Source organism: Taudactylus pleione, unplaced genomic scaffold (assembly GCF_031769625.1).
Source record: "Taudactylus pleione unplaced genomic scaffold, aTauple2 ptg000019l, whole genome shotgun sequence".
Classification (NCBI taxonomy): Eukaryota; Metazoa; Chordata; class Amphibia; order Anura; family Myobatrachidae; genus Taudactylus; species Taudactylus pleione.
The window spans coordinates 13,115,587-13,140,619 of NW_028284421.1; the positions used below are offsets into that span (position 1 = coordinate 13,115,587).

At 41.3% G+C, this 25,033-nt stretch overlaps 1 protein-coding gene across 2 annotated transcripts in view; it reads right to left on the bottom strand.

The window, feature by feature from the left end:
- APBA2 (amyloid beta precursor protein binding family A member 2) overlaps window positions 1-25,033 on the bottom strand; it is a 416,211-nt gene that overhangs the window by 219,172 nt on the left and 172,006 nt on the right. For both annotated transcript variants that reach the window (XM_088443436.1, XM_088443426.1), the window contains exon 3: window positions 6,038-7,035. In XM_088443436.1, coding sequence (XP_088299562.1) covers window positions 6,038-6,997 — 960 coding nt within the window. In that variant the 5' untranslated portion in view covers window positions 6,998-7,035. The remainder of the gene's footprint in view (window positions 1-6,037; window positions 7,036-25,033) is intronic.

Below are 25,033 nucleotides of genomic sequence, written 5' to 3' on the forward strand. Positions count from 1 at the left end.
ATCAGTTGTGTGTGAAGTACAGGTTGAGTCTCCCATATCCAAATATTCCGAAATACAGAATTTTTGTTGAGCATGACTGAGATAGTGACACCTTTGTTTTTTGATGGTTCATGTACACAAACTTTGTTTAAGGCACAACATTATTAAAAATATTGTATAAAATTACCTTCAGGCATTGTGTATAAGGTGTATATGAAACATAGATAAATTTCATGTATATACACAAACTTTGTTTGAGCCACAAAATTATTGAAAATATTATATAAAATTACCTATAGGCTGTGTGTATATGGTGTATATAACACATAAATGCATTCTGTGTTTAGATTTTGGTCCCATCCCCAAGATATCTCATTATGATATGCAAATATTCCAAAATACAGAATATTCCAATATCCAAAATACCCCTGGTCCCAAGCATTTTGGATATGGGAGACTCAACCTGTACTGTAATTAGTTTGTTAGTAATTGCTTGGGTGGCAGCAAGTGCATTACAGTATATAAGTGTGTGGTACTGTGGTGGTGGGCGTGACCGTTGCCAGTTAGTGGCCAAGGTATAGCTAGTTGATCTATGTCTAGTAAGAGACAGCCTCACAGAAATGTTTTGCTGTTTGGTGCTGAACAAGTTTTGCCATCCTGATGCATTAATAGAGATCTTCAGCATATCAGTGTAAGGTGTTGTCATATGGAACTACCTTTATCACAATATATATATTAGTTATATAACAGCTAGATAATGGGGGTAAGGTGCAAATGTGATAAGTGGATGTGCTTTGAACCAATGATGACATCATTACTTTGTGACACCCCTGCCAGGTGACAAGGAGGTACAAGTGACCCATTAGTATTGTGTCCTGCAATTCCAAGAGCCACAACACTCAGGGGCCCACTCATACAGTCTGGGAGCCGTGGTAGGCTCTGAACCTAAGAATATTTAGCAGGGCACAGGCATTAAAGGGGCACCTGGTTGCCAGAGCAATATTGTACAGCACCCTGAAGGCTTTTTTGGCACAGTGTGCATGACATCATGACATCTCAGCACTACCACTAAATGAAAGTGAAGCCATATAGAGCAGTGAAAAAGAGTCTGAGGAGGAGCAGCCACCTGCCAGAGTAGGTAAAAGGTGGCCGAAGTAAACTAGAGGACATGGGGCCAGCTGGCCTGACACACTCGTGTTTTTGGGGCCTTCATATCTACAGTATTTAAATAAGCAATGCCAATGGCTCTCCAGCCTCATGTCCTCCTTATGCCCAAAGAGTCTCTCCAGCTTCCTGCTCCATGTTTCTCCAGCCTTTGTCCCGTGCCTCTCTAGCCTACTGCCCCCATGTTTCGCCCCTTGTGTCCCTCCAGATTCATGCCCCTTCTGTCTCTCCTCATCTTCACAGTTTGCTCTGACCCCATGTCTCTTATTTTACTCTGGTTCCCTATTCCCTTCTCTGGCTGCCGGCTTCCCCTCTGTGTAGTTCATCTTTCCTTCAGTGGCATGATAAAATGATGTCATGTCTGCTGCACCAAAACAGTGTGCCAGCCACTGGGTGCTCCCTTCATGCCTGTGTCCTGATAAATAGAGTAGTGCCACTGGCAGCAATCTAAGCCTGTTTCTGTTTATTGGGCCCTGAGTGGTTGGGGCCACTCAGAATCAATAGGCCTGGTACAAGTTTCACCCTTAAAGCCACTGTCACTGGGACCAAGGCGAGCTAGGGAGATGAAGTTGAACACACAGGGGGCATGAGCTTTAGAGACTTAGGGGGGCATGAGCTGAAAATACACAGAGGGGCAAGAGCTGGAGAGATCTAGGAGAACAACAGCTAAAGACACAGTGAGACATGAACTGGAAAGACACAACAGACTAGACAGGCATAGGGACATTGGGCTGGAGAGACACAGGGTGCAATGAGCTTGACACAGGGGACTAGACAGGCATAGGGACACAGGGTGCATCTTTTTTCTTAAAATACGTCTAATTCGCAAATTATATCTCCATGCAAAGTGCTACGTTACAATGTCATCGAATGTGACACTGTAACATATCATTTCACATGCAGATACAGCCGCAGTTGCACAGAGAATATAGGTAATTTAATCAGGCAATTGCTAGACACCCCAGGAAGTCATGAAAATTACCTCTATGTCATGGAGTCTTCATGTCATTCAGGGAGAGTCAGCAAGTATGGACTGTGAGAGTGCTGACCAATAAGAAGCTACAAGCATCACTCAAACCTATTTTTCCCATCCCTAGACATGTTAGGATTCCGGCGCCGGGATTTTGGCAGTCGGCATCCTGATCGTCTGGATATTAACTGCATCCCGCCCTCCCTGCCCCCCTGTATCAACCACTAATCTCTTGTTAATACATATCCCCCTATGTCACTGTCCCTACTAGTTTAGCAATGCAGACACTGCCCAACTCCCCAGTCTCCTCCAGACAAGCCTCCCCCCCCACTTCCCCTTTTCTCTGAAGACCTCTGTAGCACTATAACTACCCTTAAGTTCCTATGCGGTCATCGACTCCTCACTCTTCTGCTCCTCTATTCTCCAAGTATTCTCCAAGTATTTCCACATAGTGTCTCTGTTACAAGGACAGCACTGCGGCGTCACTGACATTTGGAGGTGCGGGAACCTTAAAAATATATTGGGCCAAATGTAATAGAGTGCGAATTTGTAAAAAACATTAAGTTTAGCGCTAAACTCACATTTTTTACTCACTTGCAAATGTACTAGGGTGCGACTATAGTTAAAATGGCTTTACTATAACTAGCAAAACAGCATTTCGCATCCAGATGTTTTCCCGTTCTCGATAGAACTAGGGCAATGTAATAGAATGTGAGTGTTTCACGCGCACATATTACCGCCTGAGAAATCGCAAAAACAATAGACCAGCTTCAGGACAGAGAGTGTATCCTGAGCAAGTCAGAGTAACAAAGAAACATGCACATATCCATGAGATATGTGCATGTTTCTGTGTGTACAAAAAAGACATTAAAAAAAATTATGTGCCCCCCCCCCCCCCCACACACACACACACACACACACACACACACACAAGCATAACCAGCTTCGGGTTCTGTTGAGCCTGTGCTGGTTTTTAAAATATGGGGACTGGAGAGTTTGTGGCAATTTACAAATAAACAAGGATGAGGATGGTGTTGGTTTGTGGCTTTCATAACCATTGTATATGTTTTTATTCTTTGTGATAACTCAATGAGAAATAAAAACAAGTGACACGTTTAGTTAAAAATATTTTGCAGGGTTGTTATTAAATGAATAAAGTAATTTTGGATTTGTTGCTGGTATATCTCCTGGGAATTGAGCCAATCTCAGTTTGATGAATAATGTGTAGAGAATAGTATGAATTACAGTCTGTTTTGTATAGAAATCTGATGGCCTGATTTTGTCTGAGCAATTAAAACTTATGTGTTTCACAGAAAGTAGCTGAATCGCAAGACAACAATACAAGCAAAGAATAGAGATAATGAATATGAAGGTCTTCAAAAATATACTATTCACAGATAATTAGCGTAAAAATACTACAAAACTGCTTACATTTTTTCCCATAAAATTATTATTCCAGTTACAGTGAACAAAAAAATGATTAATACAGCATGGTATGCATAATTACCATAATTACTGCCTCAGGGCATGCTGTCCTCGTACAGGCAAAGGCTTACATGTACAGAGCTTTCAAATGTTGGAATATAACTCCTCTTGGGGAATCTCATCTATTCTCAGTTACTGTAATTTTAGCCACTGATTTTCTTAAAAACTTTACACCAGAGGTCAAAAAGAGTAAATGACACACTCTTCTGGTTTAGGATTTTTGGGTCTATAGCGGCAAGTTTAGGATTTGTTATATAGCATAACTGTAACTGTAACTCACAATTCTCCCGGGAGATACAATGAGTGTTAACGACCAGCTGGCTCAAGATAGTACAGTTTTTACGCGTTTCTCCGCCTCCGTTTAGGTTCAGTGGCTTCCTCAGAGGAAGCCACTGAACCTAAACGGAGGTGTAGAAACGCGTAAACACTCTATTATCTTGAGCCAGCTGGTCGTTAACACTCATTGCATCTCCCGGGAGAATTGTGAGTACAGGACAAATAAGATAATGGGCTGTGTTCCTGAACTTTCTAAGGGAATGAACCCCACCGGTTCCTGTCTCCATAAAAAGGGATCTGAAAGCTTTAATTGCTTGCTTTTTGGACTGCCTACTAACACTCTGGGAAAAAGACTAACATCTATCTTATAGCAATAGAATTGAAGTCTGGACGCATGCACGCTAAATACTAATTGCATTACAAATCAAGTTATGGAGTTGTCTGTGAGAATCATTTACTAACATCTTTGCTTTGGGCATGAACTATACTCTGTATTGAAAGAGTCCCAGCCTAGGAGACATCTATGCTTGCTATTCTTTCAGCACAACTACTTATGATGTGTTTGTAAATGTTCACTACAAATCTGCCTGATTATTGTCATTAGAGTCCACTAAGTTCCAATCAGAAATATATGGTTTATTGGTTCTCTATGGAGGAAGGCCGTGTCCCTGAGTGTCTCGGGACAGAGACCCTATGTGCAACATATTATCAATAACTGCGATAAGCAGGGACAGCGGACCATATACTGATAGGCCAGTAAGACTCTCGAGTCTTATCCTAGTTCTTATGTATTTTCATATGTAAGGTAACAGCTATTAATGGTATTAAATACATGTATGTATGGGAATGTAAGGCAATAGAAGTAAATATGAAAAATATATTGAATTCATAACACACAGCCTTTCACACTGTCTGGCACACAGCGCTCTCTTGACCTTGTTTAGACCTTAATGTTTATTACCAAGCTCTTGTTTTATCATGTTGTTATACAAATGCATTCAGGTACTATCAAAACAGACACAGAGGCAATTACCTCGCAAATTTAAATTTACTCTTTCAACTGGAGGTGAAACTTTTTACATAATGTACACTGACTTATGACGTGTTATATTCATTTCTACATGACATTTGCTAACCAATTTACAAAGCAATCACAGCAACACTGATCAGCCAAATGGCTCCAGTAGTATATTTCTAAACTGCGCGTTTATTGTAAAAAGAATTGATGGTAGGCTTGAGTCATCTATTGGAATTAACTTTTTATATTTACAATTGATGGGCAAGCTGTGCTTATTGACAAAGTGGGCCCAGGTATTAGCTTTGTGGTATAATAGAGATTCAATTATGAGACCAGATCAGTACAGTAGGTACTGTATGAAGAGATGAAATGGCTAAACAGAGTGTTCATTTATGCTGACCTTAAAATCAGGTTATAAGACATAATATTCATTCACAAACTGACATCATAGATGATTGTGTGAGTTAATTGTGCTCATTGTGCTGGTAGAATAGAAAGAAATTAAATGTCTCTACTCTGGGGAGCTGCGTTTTAAGGCTGCATGTGGCCTCCATATTGACATGATGACAAAGAAGAGATACTGAGGTGGTTTAAACCTTAGGATGGGGGCTGGTATTGGTGCTGAACACTAGTCTTAGTAGCCTATGGTAGTGCAGGGGCCTGTTTTGGTACTGAGTTTATTTAAGGGGCTTGGACTATATCCCTTCCCTTTGAGAAAGTGGGTTTGGTGCAATCCCTTCATTAACTGGTAGTTGGCTGTACCACCATAATGGGGTGCAGTATCATCACCCAAATGGGTGGGTAGTTAAGTTAGAAGGTGAGTGAATACCTTTGATGTTTATAAGGGCATTATAGTTGTGTCTGTGCACCTTGGGCAGTATCCGCCTGCAATGCATGTTGTTGGTTGTGAATGGGCATTGCAGATTGGCTGATTTTTGGCTATCCTTTATTTGCCACCATACTTCCCTTACATAAATATATATTCTATTTAATAATTAGCTAACAGTTTTCCTGCCAAGTCTCTGTCTTTATTTATTGTTATATTTTGGTTGATATTTGCATACATGACACACTCCATCCGAAAAAAGGTTTACAGGAAAACATTAATCTAATACAAATGCCATCTGTAAATAAGTGTGACCAACCTGTTCTTGCGACCACTTCTGTCTATCTTCTGGAGTCCGAACTTTTGTTTTGTAACTCCTTGGCATGTCTCCAGCATGCTTTGTAGCAGAGGGAATATTTAAAGATTTTGGTCGGCCTTCATGTCTGTTAGCAGGAAGGTCAGTGTCTGTTGTCTGGCATATTTCCTTATGGTCTATTGTCACATTTTCTGTTACACTATGCTCAGGGCTCATATCAGTAGTACTATTGATGCTGCTCATACTCATACTCATTTTGATCTCAGCCACTATCTGGTCAATGTCCTCCTCTTGATCTTCTACCTCGCCATCAGTTTTCTTGGTATGATATGGGGATTGTGGAAGTGAATTTCCATTAGCCTCGGTTGGATAGTAGTCATGATATACTTCTTCATTTTCACTATACTGAGCTGTTTCCTCTTGGTCTTGTACCTCTAATGAGGATGAATTGTCCTCCTCCAAAATTTGCATCTGACTTTCTTGACCTATTTCTCCATCATTACAGTCTTGCTGCTGCTGTATCTTGGATTCTGTCCATTCATCTTCCACTGCTTCAACACATTCATCTGTCTCAATATGGGGCTCTTCATTATGGATATACTCCTCTCCATTGCAGTCCATGCCTTCAAGGTAACTATCATCTTCAGGACAATACCGTATATAATAAGTGATGCCTTCCTCTTCATCAGGAAGTCCTTCATCATACTCCTCATCGGATGTATTATTCACATAGTCAGAGCTAGAGTCACCATCACCACTATTGTCATTACAATCTTGGTCCTCTTGATTGTTTGCGGTGCGTCTGCTGTTTGGCAACTGTGTATTTGTGTACTCATGTACTACAGTTTCCTCATATACAGAGTCCTCTTTATCACGGCTTACGATCTGAGGAGAAGAAGGACAGGACCTTGGTCTTTGGTCCAGCATGCTGGCCCTGGTGCTCTGACGTTTCCTGTTTGCCATATTCAACACTTCACATGACCATCATTACATGAGAGTTTCTATGGGTGATAAAGACAGAGAGAGAAAGTTAAAATTCAAAATATGATAATATTCATTTTTAGACAGCACATAAAAATGAGATTATTTGTTTAAATTCCATAGTAAAGATCATGGTGAACTAGAAGAAATATTAATATTCTTTGCCATCTAATGAAACAATTAAGATATTAAAATGACAAATGGTATTTTTAAGTTAATAAGGATATCTTTACTCATAAATTACTTTTGGCTCGCTCAGTCAAACACACCATCAAATTCAATGTGCATATTTTAAATGGGGATAGAGTCAATGATAGTCTTTATATGGTCTTAGCTCACCGGTAAATACATTCTTCCTCTGTACCATTTTGGGAATGGAACTGGGGGACAACAGAAACTCTCAGAGGTCACATGCGTACCATAATAGAATCGCACTGGCAAGTTCGCGCACGCGCATAGCAAACACATCAGCAGAGTGCGTGCATCCTCTCCTGTGCATTCCTTTCTGAATCAGGCCCATAGTACATACTACTTCTGTTCATTACAGGGGGCTCCATTTTTCTTGAGTATTCAGCTGTTTGGTAGGGATGGCCATTGACCATCGATGTTTACAACACATCGATGGTTGCTGGCTGATGTCAACTACTTTTGCCATCGATGGCAGAGAACAAATGGTTAGTGGCAGGGTGGAGCTTAGCCCCGCCCACGGTGCCCGCTAAGCCCCACCCCAATTAATTATTGGCCCTCAGTCCGGTGTTCCCGCAGTAGAGGTGACCATCAAGGGGGTGCAAACCATTGATGGTTTGTGTGCCATCTATGGTAATCACCGATGGGCCCATCGATGGCCACCCCACTGATGGTCATCCCTACTGCCTGGCTCTGATGCATTCCTTCCTCCCGTGAGGCTTCTGCTGCTCTCTCCTCCACAGGTCAGGCAAGCATGTGATGAACTCCACTAATCGGAACTCAGCACATGCCTCTCTGACCTTTTGTGCTAAGTCTCATGGGACTCGGCTCCCAGTAATGCACTGTGCTTGTGCAGTGCACTCGGTGTGCTCCTGGCGCCTCTCTGAAATATTAGGGGGTGAGATGCCCCCTTGCCCCCCCATTCCAACACCTATGTACCTCATCTCTGCCAGACACTTCTCTTGAACCAATATACACTCAGTAGGCCGAGTAATAAAACTGGAGTAGAAAGTGTAAGGAACTTTTAATAAATATTACAGTACAACATGAGCTTCATATATTTGTATACTCTTTTTTACAAATATAAATAATGGTTCTATTTCATTTAAAAACATTCTCATAATCTTATAATTTCACTAACAGTAAATCAACTGCCTTACTTTAATTGGTGGGTACAAACTGTCTCTTTGCTCTAGTCCTAATTTGTGCTTTGTCCTTATACTTATTTTAAGGTTATCTATTTCTCATAGATTAAACTGTATTGTATCCCAGTTATTACTTTCAGGGGTATATTTACTAAGGTGCAGGTTTTTAGAAGTGGAGATGTTGCCCATAGCAACCAATCAGATTCTACTTAATCATTTATCTAGTATCTTCAGATAATTGGTAGAATCTGATTAGCTGCTATGGGTAACAACTCCATTTTTTAAAATCTGCACTTTGGTAAATATACTCCATAGATTATTTTACCTGTATGTGTTGAATGTGACTTTAATTGGTGGGTACAAATGGTCTACTTGCTCTAATACTAATTTGTGCTTCGTCCTTACACTTATTTTTAAGTTTACCTATTTCTCATAGGTCAAACTGTATTTTTTATCAGTTATTACTCCTAGATTATCATATTACCTATATGTGTTAATGTACTAAACTCATAGCTGCTGTCTTGTCTTAATTATTCATGGTACATGAAAAAGGTGGAGTTATTATTAAGTTTAAAAAATATTGAGATTGACAGAGCAAACGATCACATGCAGATTTGTTGTTCTTTGTTCTCACAAATAGTTAAATAAAGTATTTTTCGTATCCAGTTTCCACTTTCCTTATAATCACATAACCCTTCATAAACAGAATAATTAATAGCCTACAAGAGCATTGTGGAAGCATTAGAGCTATTGGCAACCCTGGTGCATCCAAAGTTAATATAGTCATATATTATTTTCTTTCACCTCCCTGAACTCCACCCGCAACTAAAGTTTTACTTTTGTGTGGAGAATTTGGCGAACCTAGAACACAAATTAAATACAATGAGAAATATTCTAAAACTAATAAATTCACTTAATAACTGAAGAAAAAAACAAATCCAACACATCTCCGTGAATCTGTGTACTACACAGCACACACTCATCATCTGTGTAATAGAGCAACTATTGCTCCTGTACTTGGTGTTTTGTCCTCAAGATCCCCATTGAAGCTTAAAAATCAGCTACATCTGCAAGTAACGTAGAATGATTTCTTGATCTGCGCCTAGAATAAAAGCAGTGTATCACCTCACAAGCACAGCAAGTCACGCCATGCTGCAAACAATGAGATAAGAATACATAAAGATATACACATGCACCATACGGAATGGTATGAAGTAGCTGAATAGCCGCCGGTTCATATCCCGACGCCGGCAGCCCAAAGGGAGAAGATCATGGAAGGGCAGGTAAGTACACCATGCCCCCCTTATCCCCCCTAACCCTAACCCGCCCTTAGTGGTGCCTAACCTCCCCCTTAGTGCCTAGCCCTAACCTCCCCCCCAGGGATGCCTAGCCCTAACCCCCCCCTTACTGCACCCTAAACCTAACCCTCCCAGGGGGGGTGCCTAACCTCCCGCCCCCCAAAACCTAACCCTAACCCCGCTACGCTCCCTAAACCTAATCCTCCCACGCGGCTAACACTAATGGCGCCCTGGATTTACCATTATCAGGCTGGCGTCCTTCGGCTTTCCGGTGTCGGGATTAAGATAGGCGTCGGTAACCTCCCGCCCCCCAAAACCTAACCCTAACCCCTCTACGCTCCCTAAAATCTAAACCCCGCGGCTAACACTAAGGGCTCCCTGGACTTACCACGTTCGGGCTGGCGTCCTTCGGCTTTCCAGCATCGGGATTAAGATAGGTGTCTGTATTTCGACGCCTATCTTAAGTTCCTTGTCGGGATTCGGATGTCGGTATTGAGACCGACGGAACTACATCCCCACCATACATGTCAGCCTAACCCATTACATCTAGAAAATGTTTGCTTTATGCCATTTTTAACAATGACATTTTCTATAAATTCACTTGGGCCAAAATAATGAATGAAAGGCCATACAAGTACTCACTTCCTGGCATGCATAAATACATACATTATTACTATATATTCACACAAAAATAGATATCTGACACACAGGTATAGGATTGGCACACTTGCATGCAATGCAGATACATTTGCCAACTTGCAGTTCTTAGCACTAGTTTAATCTCTTTTAGTACATGGGAGAAGCATGGGTCACAGTTGGTCTCTTTATGATAAAGCAAAAGTACATTATCTAATTAGCAGTAAGAACATTCAATGTTCCATACAAAGTAAGGTGTTTGAAAATTGGTAAATGCTTAGTGTAATCATGTCTACACCACAAATGTATTAACAGAGGTAAGAATTTCAGTACAACTAGTATATATACTGGATCTTTTCATAAACCACTTTCATTTACATATGGCTCGACATTGAGAGAACAGTGATAACAATCACTGCGCTAACTGGCATCAATGACTAATATATTCCAAATCTCCAAGCCATTTAAATTAAACTGGCAGTATATGCAGAATAGATTTAAATTTGCAGTATACAGCTGAAGCCTATAATGCAGAAATCTAAGATTTGCTTAATACTTACATAATTATGTAGGAAATTGCAGTTCCCTAACTATCTGATGACTCACATAACTTACTTAAGGAATCGGTGATAGGCAATATACTTAATTCCCCAATGCTTCCATCAGCAGTTTTCTCTGTGTAGCTGTTTAACGCATAGGGGTATATCATTTACTAATGTTCGATTTTGGATTTGAGTTTATTGTTTAAAATCAACTAAAATCTAATCAGATCGAACTTCAAAATCACTCATCAAATACCTTATTGTTCAATTTTGGATGCCCATGTCCAAATCGAACACCAAATCGAACTCAAGATTGAACATCAAATCCCCAAAATAATAGACCTGCTTCATGCTGGCAATATTAGCAAGAGCAGGTGCCAGTTACACAGAAATATGCACAGATCAGTGAGATCCATGCATGTTTCTGTGTGAAAAACCTATAAAAAGTGTACAATAAAAAACAACGACGTGGGGTCCCCCCCTAAATGCACAACCAGCACTGGGATTTTCTGAGCTGGTCCTGGTTGTGAAAATACGGGGGAACCCTACAACCAGGACATGCTCAGAAAAGCCCAGTGCTGGTCATGCATTTAGGGGGGAACCCCACGTAGTAGTTTTTTTTTTGTTTTAACTTTACTCTTTGTGTAGGTTTTATCATACAAAAACATGCACAGAGCTCACTGATCTGTGCATGTTCTGTGTAACGTGCAAAGTTATTTCTTTATCGTGGCTAATTGAATTCCCCCTAAACTTATTTAGTACTGACTAAACACACCTCATTACTTTATTAAACTATGCAAGGTATTAAAAAAAATTATTAATATTTTAATTGTATTAATGCCCTTTATTAACATACTCTATGACTATAATCACTTTACTTTATCAGTGAGCAGGTGAATACACAATATTATAAGACGGCTTAGTGCATTATTTACAGCAAAGAGCTGGCAATACCTAGTTCACTGCAACATTACCATAATATGCGTATAGTCTGGGAACTCTCTAAGGCCTACAAATCATCTTTCCCAGATGATGAGTTTTAACAAGACTGCAACAGCTGTCTGAAAGTTATATATTAGCTCTGGATATTTGGTTTGTCAACAAGGAAGTTCATTTCATGTCTCTAGCCACAGTCCCTAGTTGTGTACGCAGGCGGTGTAGTGGGAAGAGGGGTGTGGTTGAGTACCCACAACCCCGAAAATCGATAGGGATGTCTAAGTAATATATAAATTGTATATATGGTCAGAAGTTAAGACAGATAAGTATAGTGTCAGTTTCTATGTTCAATAATTGTGCTGTGTTATTATATTTATCTCAATGGTGGCGGGCCACCAACTATTATGTTTTTTTATTACGCTCCACCCAGTGTAATTAATTTCATTAAGTTACAGCAGTGCCATCCATTTTGCTGGTCATATATAGAATGTAAGCTCTCACGAGCAGGGCCCTCTTCCTTCATGTGCTTTGCCTTTCCTACTCATACTATCATCTACTCCTAACTCCCCACAAGGGCACCAAACACTTGGTTGCTTATGCCTTGCTGCTTATATGAGGGTTATAGCTCTAATGCAGCTAAGTTTATAAACCATGTCTTCGTCTTCCATCGTTTGTACTGCAAGTCGCTGTTTTCTTGTTCGCTCATTTGTTTATGTACTACTACTTTCAGTGTCGGACTGGAGTGTGAAGGGCCCACCAGGGGAAAGCAGTGATTGGGGCCCATACTTAGGGGTGTGGCCAGCATCCAAATTTGGTCTGAGCCCCTTAAAATATATAGATATGGTAAATATTGCTAGTGAATGCATAATAATGTACCAGATTAAGAACAGCAATACATTGTAGAAAATACACCAAAGTCCTGTGCAATTTAATACAAGTGCACAGTCTGGAACTTGATCCCTAGAGGAGGGGGTGGGCCCTCAGGCAGTGGGGCCCACCGGGGGTTTCCCCTGTACCCCTGTGGGCCAGTCTGACCCTGACTACTTTGTAAGGCGCTGCAGAACCCTTGTTTGTGGCGCCATATAAATAGAGGATAATATATGTGTATAGATATATATATAGAGAGAGAGAATTAAGGTGTGTCTCACCTGAAGTTATATATATACTGTACACGTATGTGTGTGTATATAGTACAGTAACCCTTCCCATGCAATTCTTGCGTTTGAGTCTGTTTCCTATGGTGAGAGTAAACCCTTTGGTTCTGTGGGAGAAGAAAAGCTAGTTGTTAAATATAAGCTGTGATCATGTGACCAACTTATGTTATTAAATTGGACCAATGCAGAGTTGAACACGAGTCCATTTGTGAAGTGTATATCCTGAGTGTTTCCGCTCTGCAAATGCCCTGGAACCAAAAAGAAGTTGACTGTAACATAGGCAAGGGTGTGTTGATGGATTTGTGGGTTAAGCATAGTTAAGTGTAACAACAACATGTCTGTTTTCAGATGTATCTTTTGTACTTAGTATAGGGCTTAGTATAGGGCTGATCATAATTATGATGACAGGTATGAAACAAAGTGTTTGGTACTCTTCATACAGAGAATATTTGCGTTTAGATCCATGAACGCAGCGCGGGAGCTATTACAGCCCACTTGTGTTCAACTCTGCATTGGCTCCTATATGCCAAGAATGAAGAAAATACCAATTTAAACTATTGCAACAAAGTAATATGCATTTTAAAATATTCTCGTCTGTCTGCGCGTTTATGTAAATGGCCTACAAACTCCTTCCCTTATATACATCCATGCGGCCAAATGTGCAAGGACCGAGACGGCCACTTTTAGTGTCCATGCAAGCTGTAATACTGATTGGGTGTGCTTATATGGCATTAGTCGCACCAACGAAACTTGCACCAGTCCTGTGGTACGTGCAGTTTCTCCGTCTCACCATAGCCTCCTATGCTTGTGACTGTGAGTCTGGGAACACAGCCGCTTGCATTCACTCCTGCGACACTCCCATAGCACGCACTACTAGCCACCTACCAGTCGCCACCCATGACCACCCATCACTTTTCCCTCACATATCTGATACTGTCTGTCCCGATCGCAACAGCACCTTTGTGCGTAACCTCTGTGTAACGCATGTGTCGTATTGGTTGTCAGAAATTTTCTCACATGCGCAGTTGCAAAAACTGTCTTAACATAGCATAGTGTGCGGATTGCATCTGAATCACGCCCAGTGGGTTTATGAAGAATTCCTAACAAAAATAAAAAATTTGATGAAATTTGATGTGGTATCTACTTTAAAACGATTGTAATTTACAGTGGAACTACATGTGCCAGCATGCCTGCCCTTTGGCACTTGTGGAACTACAAGTGCCAGTAGGCGGGTGGCACCCGTACCCACACTGTAAATTAAATAGTAAAAAAAACACAGTAGACACACACCGTCTAAAGAACAACTTTATTACATACCTACCTACCTCACTCACACATACGAACCTGCTGCCAGATGTTCACGTCCCCTTCTCCATGTAGACTTCAATGGGAGTAGCATCCCCAGTAAGTCCCTGTAATTTTAGGCAGCAGGACTGACTGACCAGTCCGGGGCTGGTTATGCTTTTGGGGGGGGACCCCACTTAATTTTTTTTTTAAAATTAACCCTTGCAACACTGTTTCCAATATTAAACATACACAAATCACACTGTTCTGTGTATGTTTGATGGAAACTCGCAGCTCAGGAGGTATTTGCAACTTCTATTTAGTCCCCCATTTGGCAGCAAAAATGGGCGAATACAGCAAAACGAATAAAGGTAAATTCCTGAATTATGCTGAAGTGAATGAAAAGTACTTCCAATTTCATTCGATGGTGTATTAATTTCTAGTTAAACAAATGGCCAAATTTGCGGTATTAACACGCCCGATTTCAACCCCCAAAAAAGAAAAAATCACTCGAGTTAAATAATAGTAAATTCCCGATAAGCAAAAAAGTGATATTTTCACCCGAGATTGCAATCTCGGACCAACACGAATGTTAGTAAATTTACCCCAAAGACAGAAAATGGTTTAGTAAAAGTGTCATGAACTACTTTTCACCACATATACATTTAAAGACCTTGATAAGCAACATTTCCAATTCAACAGACAATGTGACACAGAGAAAAATCCTAATGAAACAAGTTACAATATTTCTAATAGCTATACCAACAGAACACACTAGGTGGGAAGCACTATCCTCAAAACTGCTGTCAAACCTCAGAAAATACAGTTTTTGGAGGTGTGACTGCATTCCCCATATGCATTAAGCTCTGAAAAGCAAAACTTTCAGGAGCTTGTGCCTAATAGAAGCCTATATTTAAATCTTAATCGCTAATCTTCATGCATACTGCATTAATAAACGCTGCTATGCATACGATCAGTGGCGGGATGCATCGCATTCAAAATGCAGTGTGTGATGCATCCCACTAACACTGATTAAAAACTTTGTATACCTAAAACATATGAAAAGGATTTGTCCTCATATATATGTCACTATTAGACCTGAGGGTCTATAAGGACTACAGAGCATCCAACCATTCAACCCACACACTAAATTGTATTGGCACATGACAAACTCCATGATTGGGTCTCATATTGTGAATTCATGTTACCCTATTGTCGGACCAAGGCCCATATATGAATTCCATCAAAAATATTGGGGCCAATGTATCAAGCTGGATTTTGCATAAAAATTTGAATAAATTATCGCAATATAAATACAATAATGTAGTATCAGTCAAACAGTATATGGACAAAAGTATTTGGCCACATCTGTTAATTATTGAATTGAGGTGTTTCAAGCAGACCCCTTGCAACAGGTGTATAAAATCAAGCACCTAGCCATGTAGTCTCCATTTGCAAACATTTGTGATACATAATGGGTCGCTCAGTGACTTCAAGCGTGGCACTGTGATAGGATGCCACCTTTGCAATAAGACGGTTCGTGATATTTCATGCCTGCTGGATATTCCACGGTCAACTGTAAGTGATATTATTAGAAAGTGGAAGCATTTACTAACAACAGTAACTCAGCCACGAAGCAGAAGACCAGGTATAATCACAGAGCGGGATCAATGACTGCTAAGGCACATGGTGCGTAAAAGTCACCAACACTCTGCTGATTCCATAGCTGAAGAGTTCCAAACTTCCACTGTCATTAATGTAAGCACAAAAAATGTGCAGCAGGAGCTTAATGGAATGGGTTCCATGGCCGAACAGCTGCATGCAAGCCTCACGTCACCGTCCAATGCCAAGCGCCTGATGGAGTGGTGTAAAGCACACCGACACTGGACTGATAACAGTGGAAATGTGTTCTGTGGAGTGATGAATCATGCTTATCTATTTGGCAGTCAGATGGGCGAGTCTGGGTTTGGCAGATGCCTGGAGAAAGTTACAGTACCAGCCTGACTGCATTGTGCCAACTGTGAAGTTTGGTGGAGGAGGGATAATGGTATGGGGCTGTTTGGGCGAGGCCCCTTATCTCCAGTGAAGGGCACTCTTAATGCTTCAGCATAGCAAGACATTTTGAACAATGCTACGCTTCCAACTTTGTGGCAGCAGTTTGGTGAAGGGCCTTTTCTATTCCAACATGACTGTGTACCAGTGCACAAAGCAAGGACTATAAAGACATGGTTTGATTGATGAGTTCGGTGTGGAAGAACTTGACTGGCCTGCACAGAGCCCTGACCTCAACCTCATCGAGCACCTTTGGGATGAACTGGAACGGAGATTGTGAGCCAGCCTTCTCGTGATCTCATAAATGGTCTGAATGGGCACAAATTCCCACAGAAACACTCCAAAATCTTGTGGAAAACTCAGAAGAGTGGAAGCTGTTTTAGCTGCAAAAAGGGGGATCAACTCCATATTGAAGTATACAGTCAGGTGCATAAATATTGGGACATTGACAGAATTTTCATATTTTGGCCTCTATTCACCACCACAATGGCTTTGAAATGAAGCAAACAAGATGTACTTTAACTGCAGACTTTCAGATTTAATTTGAGGGTAATTACATCCAAATCAGGTGAACGGTGTAGGAATTACAACGGTTTCTATGTGTGCCTCCCACTTTTTAAGGGCCAAAAGTAATGGGACTATCAACTCAAAAGCTATTTCATGGACAGGTGTGGGCTATTCCCTTGTTATTTCATTATCAATTAAGCAGGTAAAAGGTCTGGAGTTGATTCTAGGTGTGACATTTCCATTTGGAATCAGTTGCTGTCGACTCTCAATATGAGATCCAAAGAGCTGTCACTATCAGTGAAGCAAGCCATCATTAGGCTGAAAAATCAAAACAAACCCATCAGAGAGATAGCAAAAACATTAGGTGTGGCCAAATCAACTGTTTGGAACATTCTTAAAAAGAAAGAACGCACCGGGGAGCTCAGCAACACCAAAAGACCTGGAAGACCACGGAAAACAACTATGGTGGATGACAGAAGAATTATTTCCTCGGTGAAGAAAAACCCCTTCACAACAGTTGACCAAATCAAGAACACTCTCCAGGAGGTAGGTGTATATGTGTCAAAGTCAACAATCAAGAGAAGACTTCACAAGAGTGAATATAGAGGGTTCACCACAAGATGTAAACCATTGGTGAGCCACAAAAACAGGAAGACCAGATTAGAGTTTGCCAAACAACATCTAAAAAAGCCATTACAGTTCTGGAACAACATCCTATGGACAGATGAGACAAAGATCAACTTGTACCAGAGTGATGGGAAGAGAAGAATATGGAGAAGGAAAGGAACTGCTCATGATCCAAAACATACCACCTCATCAGTGAAGCATGGTGGTGGTAGTGTCATGGCGTGGGCATGTATGGCTGCCAATGGAACTGCTTCCCTTGTATTTATTGATGATGTGACTGCTGACAAAAGTAGCAGAATGAATTCTGAAGTGTTTTGGGCAATATTATATGCACATATTCAGTCAAATGCTTCAGATCTCATTGGACGGCGCTTCACAGTGCAGATGGACAATGACCCAAAGCATACTGCAAAAGCAACCAAAGAGTTTTTTAAGGCTAAAAAGTGGAATGTTATGCAATGGCCAAGTCAATCCCCTGACCTGAATCCGATTGAGCATGCATTTCACTTGATGAAGACAAAACTGAAGGGAAAATGCCCCAAGAACAAGCAGGAACTGAAGACATTTGCAGTAGAGGCCTGGCAGAGCATCACCAGGGATGAAACCCAGCGTCTGGTGATGTCTATGCGTTCCAGACTTCAGGCTGTAATTGCCTGCAAAGGATTTGCAACAAAGTATTAAAAAGTGAAAGTTAGATTTAGGATTGTTTAGTTTGTCCCATTACTTTTGGCCCCTTAAAAAGTGGGAGGCACATATAGAAACCGTTGTAATTTCTACACCGTTCACCTGATTTGGATGTAATTACCCTCAAATTAAATCTGAAAGTCTGCAGTTAAATCACATCTTGTTTGTTTCATTTCAAAGCCATTGTGGTGGTGAATAGAGGCCAAAATATGAAAACTCGGTCAATGTCCCAATATTTATGCACCTGACTGTATGTATTTCAATACAATATCATTACAGTTCCTGTTGGTGTAATGGTCAGGCATCCAAATACTTTCAGCAATTTTGCTTCAAGTGGAACTGAGAAATGAAAAGTATTATTAACCTAGCTGGTAATTAGCATGAAAAAATGGCAGTTGGTGTCATGAAAAAAATGTCATTTGGTGGGGGCCATATTTAACTGAAAGCACTGGAAAAGTGAAAAAACCTGTGATACAGAAGGCCACATGTGGCCACCAAAACACCAGGTAATATTCAGGAACTCCTGTCCTCTGTGCTTTTTTTTTTTTATCTGTGTCTTATCTTGCGGCTGCGGTGTCTTCTTCTGGGTCACGGCGGTCACATAAGGATCAGTTCTGCGGTGATGTCACAGCAACGGCATTCTGGTATTTTCCCTACTATCGTTAATCCTAATCCCTACCCTTCCCCCTAGTTCCTAAACCTGGCTAGCCCTAACCTTTCTCTGCCTCCTAACCCTAACCTCCCCACGCCGCCTAACCCTAACCCTCCTGCATCCTCAGACTGAAGATATTTCATATGGCTACCGTTCTACTATCTACATTGTAAACAGGGCAACATTCTGAGGATGTTGACATAGTTACGATCGACAATTTAAACTATGTCGACATTGTGGTATTGACATTATAAGTATTGCCATAGTTAATGTTGACCTTCTGACCAGACAGCCCTTCAAGCAATGCCAGCTTTTAACCTTAATATCATATTTCTTAACTTGTTTAGAGAGATCCAATGCATAACAACAGCTACCGTATAAATCCATCCTCCCCTATAGACTAGGATAATGGATAGGCCAATTAGTCACAGGCTTAAGAGGACAGGCTCAGAATCAAAGATAGACGGCACTGGTCAACTGAATATAAACACTAACTGAATAACAGTATTTATTATAACTTTGTCAGCCGAAAAAAGTCCTTGTGTATATTTAATTTGTCATAAAGCAAATTAGAAGGTAGTAAAATAATATATTATTTGCTAATTATACAGATGTGCAGCACGTTTAGTTTTGCCAAAGTGCCTCTGCCATTTGCGGTTTATGAAAGTATCTTTGTGAATGACAGGAAATAGCTGTGTCCAGGTTTTACCCCATGTATGCAGGCCCAGGATCACAATATGGCAACTGTATGGTGTTCATCAGACCACTGATACACTTAACTCCTCTGGGCTCCCAAAGTTCTGTTACAGTGTACAGGCTCTCAGCCCTGCACAGTATGCCCTACTAAACTTTATCAGCACAGTGAAAAACAGACACAATTACTCGGCAACCTGAGAATGACAGGACTTTCTGTGTACTTGAATGTGGGCAGGGCCTACTTACCATCTCAGGATGCTGATAGAAATAATTTTTTTAGACAGTAATAGTTGTAAAATAAGCACACCAGGATGTAACATCAGCGGGATGTAGTCACGATACCGGCGATCAGGATGCCGACGCTCAGAATACTGGTACTGGAGTCCCAACCGCCGGCATCCCAGTGATAAGTATTAGGGCATACTTGCCTACCCTCCCGATTCGGCCGGGAGCCCCCCGAAAATCGGATGCCGCTCCTGGTCCCCTGGAAAACCAGGCAAGCCTCCCGGCCCCGGCGAGCCATCCACCCCCCCCCCAGCAGTTACAGTATAAATCCCAGCAGCGGAGGAGTCCATTGACGCGATTTGCGCTGAATCGCATCATCGTGGCCCCACCCTCTGCTTCACAATGCCATTAATATCGGCATTGTTAAGAGAGGGCAGGGCCACGATGATGTGATCGCGCTGTCACACCCCCATGCCCCGCGGCAAGCATGTATTAGGGTTAGGGATCGGTACTAAGGGGAACGTTAGAGTTAGGCTGGGAGGAGTGGGGCTAGGGGGAGGGTTAAGAGTTATAGTTAGTAAACTTACCTATTTGGGTTGGGATTCTGACTGTCGGGATGCCACTGTGAAATATAGAAAAGGGTTGGAGACACAAGCCCCTTCAAATCTCTTTAAACAATGTCAAAAAATGCTCACCCCCTAGCCATAAGAAGATTTGCAGGAATATCTTGGATTAAAAGACATTGAAGACAGAGGGATTTGCCGAATCAATTAGCAAGGGTAGAAATGAAAAAGATATACGAACTAGGCACTTTAAAACTGGGAGGATTGAACCTTGATTTTGAGGTAAAATGGTTTCTGTAGTTTTCATTCACCCTGTTTTTAAGCCTTTATGCACTTTATGTATCACTTGCACTAAAGTTGGCACCTTCTCACAAATTTAGAATGATCTATATTTTATGTGATTTTAATTGTATACTTTTTTATATATGTAGAAATGGATCAAGAGGCACTCAGCACTTTATATTTGAAAGAGGATATTGGACCTCAGATTGATCATCACCTGTTATAAAATATATAATTGAGAATTGGCACCTTGCCCGATACTTGATTGCCAGCACTTGGAAGGATTAGGAGACGCAAGTTCAGACTGCCTCAGAAAATAACAAAGAGACGGATCACAGAGGCATCTGGTTGCTATCACAACGGACCAGAAGTGACGTCGCGCAACCTAAACACGAGGTTTCTGAAAGAGCGTCTTGGTTGCCTAGGTGAAGTGAAGTAAAAGGAAACATGTGCCTCATAGGGAGCTGGGGATTGGCCAGGTACAGCAAGAGGTCATGGGACTTGTAGAAGATTGATGTATAGGGACCAGCCGATCAATTGATCTGCCAATATATCTGCCAGTGTGTACCTAGCATTACAATAGCACACACACTTATCAACAATTTTATACCACCTCTTTACAGTATGTATCGAATATTCTGCACACCTCCAAAGGTGCCCACACACATAGCGATGTGCTTACGATCAGCCAATGTGTAAGATTTCCCTTGAAACTCTCCCCGGCAGCTGTGCACACGGTTTGGTGTCCAATCTTCATACGATCTCTCCTGCATCCAGACTTTCACAGTGCATCGCTTTCCTAGATTGTCAGATCTGCCCTACAGCACGGCAGATCTGACAATACTATGTGCGACCAGCAGGGACGCGCTTCGCATCGTGATCGTGAGTGGGGACTCACGATTTTGGCATATTTTACACGATTTGTAATCACGTTTCGTCGATATCGGCCAAATCGTGTAAAATATCGCTATGTGTGTGGCCAGCATTAGAGTGTAAACTTTGGACAAAACAATGTTTATTTCTGTTTTAAAAGTAATTTATGTCATGATTCCCTCATAGTTTGGTGCTGCATTATATGCACTTTATAAATAAGAGATAATAATAAAAACAATCTTAATCCTCCATCAGCAACATCACTGCTGTACTGTAATTTACAGCCATGTCAGTCTGACCAGGGATTTAGTTTTCCTCAAGTGACCTAACATTTAATGGATAAACCATAAATACTCAAAATATATGATCCAATGGCATAAAATCAGAAGTTATTTCAGTTACATGCAAAATCACAGAATTCTGTAAGTGTGTAACTAATATTGTTTTTGTATTTGTTCCCAGAAAAGCAGAAGCATTACGTTCCAATAAAAAGCATAATTCAAACGAATATAGAAACTAATGGATGGAGTTCATTAGAGCAGATATCTGCAATTAGTGTTAAATTACATATTCAAAATAAACACTTATTTCTTTCACAAATTGTAAACAGTAAGAGTGCTGTTAGTATAAAAGAGAATTTTTGTATTTATTAATATTTCCCACTAACAGAAAAAAGATATACATACAGGTTTTCACCTGCTAATGGAAGTAAGATTAATTAAGATCATGCCCTAAAACACAACAGTTCTAGATAATTAGCTGATCTGGGAATGAGCTTTTTGTGTGCTTTAGCAAGTAAGTACTCTAATATGATTGGCCACATGTGATTATCAGATAGCTGCTCCGTAACCCGACATCATAAGCACTGCCAATAAATAGGCTTTGGCATATACTAGAAGCACTGGGATGAGTTGAGAAGGGCAGATGGCAAGTGCAGGAAATCTGATTTGAGAATATAAAAAAATGGGAACCATGCTGAGATAATATAACTTATTAAATAATCTGTAACTATACCTCTATGCTTTGTAATGAGATGTTTTACAGATCAATGTATGTGTTCCATATATTTGTTTTAGCTTTAGACTTAGGTATTCCCTGTTTATTCTAGTAGAATGCACTAATTAATAATATAATTATAGTAACCTCTAATTTACTTAGATGGCAGTCGAGGGAGTATTTTATCCAAAAATATAATGTCAAGCAGGCAATGGAGGCATACAGCACAATGGTGCGGCACTCGGCTCCGATAAATGGAACAGCGGAGATTTCCATTCACTTGAGCTGAGAGGCCCAGGCTAAGTCATGGAAACCAGCTCCATTATTCTTCTGCAGGGCCGGCTTTAGGGGTGTTCGACCAGTGCGGTCGCACAGGGGCGCCACCCGTAGAGGGCGCACCCCTCCCCAGCATCCCGATTACAGTAGTGTCCCGCTGTTCCACGCGCAGGCCGAAGTGGCCCACGGGTGGTCAAATTGGGAGGTTGGGGAACCCCACTGCCGCAGCTGTGCGGCGGTGCTGGACCCCCGGAGTGTGAATGGATGCCGCATCCATTCACTGATGGGAGAGGGCTGGGGGAAGCCCAGCCAGTGACTGAGTGCTGGGCTTTATCCCCAGTCTGAAGTTATTTGGAGGCGTGCCATGCAGTACGCCTCCAAATAACATCACATAGGGGGCGTGACCTATGGTAATTAGGCCACGCCCCCAATTCACGCGATGAAAGGGCGCATTATTAAGGGCCGGCACAGGGTGCTCCAACCCCTGGAGCCGGCCCTGTTCTTCTGCCACAAAACTTTATAGTCAGCAGTGCACATTTAGTCAGGGAGAGTTCTCCTGGTATCTGCAGTACCCAGATTCTAGATGGTGAAGCGTGATTCATCAGTCCAGACAACACATTTCCACTGCACCAAAGTCGAATGGCAATATCCTTCACCACTTCAGCCAACATCTGGCATTGGACATGGAGTTCTGAGGCTGGTGAGCGACTGCTTGGCCATGGAAACCCAATTCCATGTATACCCATGGGAGATGTATTAAGCCTTAGAGATAGATAAAGTAGAGAGATAAGTACCAACCAATCAGCTCCAGTCACTTTACATGCTGTGTTTGAAAAATGACAGGAGCTGATTGGTTAATACTTTGGGGTAAATTTACTAAGGGTCGATTTTGCATTTTGAGTGATTTGGCATTCGATTTGTATTCGATTTTGCATTTGAACTTTTGATTTGAGTTGGTTTGAGGTGAGCTAAATCGAACTACAAAACTAAAAGAAAATCGACCCTTAGTAAATTTACCCCTTTATCTCCATCCACTTTATCTCTCTCTAAGGTTTAGTACATCTACCCCCCCAATTCCTAAAGTTCCAGATGAAGAGTTTCTGACAAATGCAGTGTGGAACTTGTGTTGCAACTGAGGACAGACAATTTGTACTTGATGATTTAGTTCTTTCTGTTTTTGTGTTTTACCGCTTCATGGCTGAACTGTTGTTGCTTCTAGATGTTTTTACTTCAAAACAACAGTTGACTGGGGCAGCTCTAGCAGAAATTTGACAAACTGACTTGTGTTAAAGGTCACCGACCCATGCTATCGCTATTTATTGACTGTATGCTTAATTTCATCCATCTGATAGCAATGGGTATGACTAAAATGGCCAAACACACCATCTAAAAGCAATGTTCACCTACTTTTGGTCATGTAGCATGTGTATTGTGTATATATATATATATATATATATATATATATTTGCATTTTGGTAATTAATAATAATAAACTATTAACACTTCTATTTTTGAAAGCATTCTTACTTTGCAGCATTATTTCCACACCTGCCTAAAACTTTTGCACAGTATTGTATATTAGAGAGTTAAATAGACTAGAAGGATAGACAGACAGATAGATAGATAGACAGATAGATAGATAGATAGATAATATTTGCCGACTATTAGCTCTCTCCTTCTGGGAGGGAGCTCTCGGGCTTCCACGGCGGGGGGACGTGTCGCGGCAAAAGGGGCCGTAATGCGGCAATGACGAATCATTGTGGGTGGTGCTTGGGGTGTGACAGCACAATCGTGTTATCATGGCTTTGCCACCTCTTCACAATGCCGAGAATAACGGCATTGTGAAGCAGGGGGCAGGGCCACAATGAGGCGATTCAGTGCAAATTGCTTCACAGCCCCCCCTCCCCCCCCCGCTGCAGGGGTATATATTGTTACCGCTGGGGAGGGTGGACGGGTGGCTGGGGGCCGGGAGTTTGGCTTGTCTGCCTTTCCTGGGAGCCAGGGGGCCAGGAGCACCACCCGATTTTCTGGAGGATCCCGGCCGAATTGGGAGGGTAGGCAAGTATGAGATAGATAGATAGATAGATAGATAGATAGATAGATAGATAGATAGATAGATAGATAGATAGATAGATAGTAATTACAGCAGAAGTCTGCTGCTCTCTTGCTTTCACAGCATTACTATGACTGACATTTTTACATATGTATAAGTGAACCATATATGTATATTTATTTTACTGAATATCAAGTAAGTTACATTACAGGTGTAATGGTTCTTTCAGAAAGCGATAATGCTCCCCAGGGAGCAAACAGATGGCAGAGCCTTGATGTGTATTGCATAATGCATGATTTGATGATGCATTCCATATTTTCCTCAGCCACAGCAGGAGATGCAGTCTGTCTA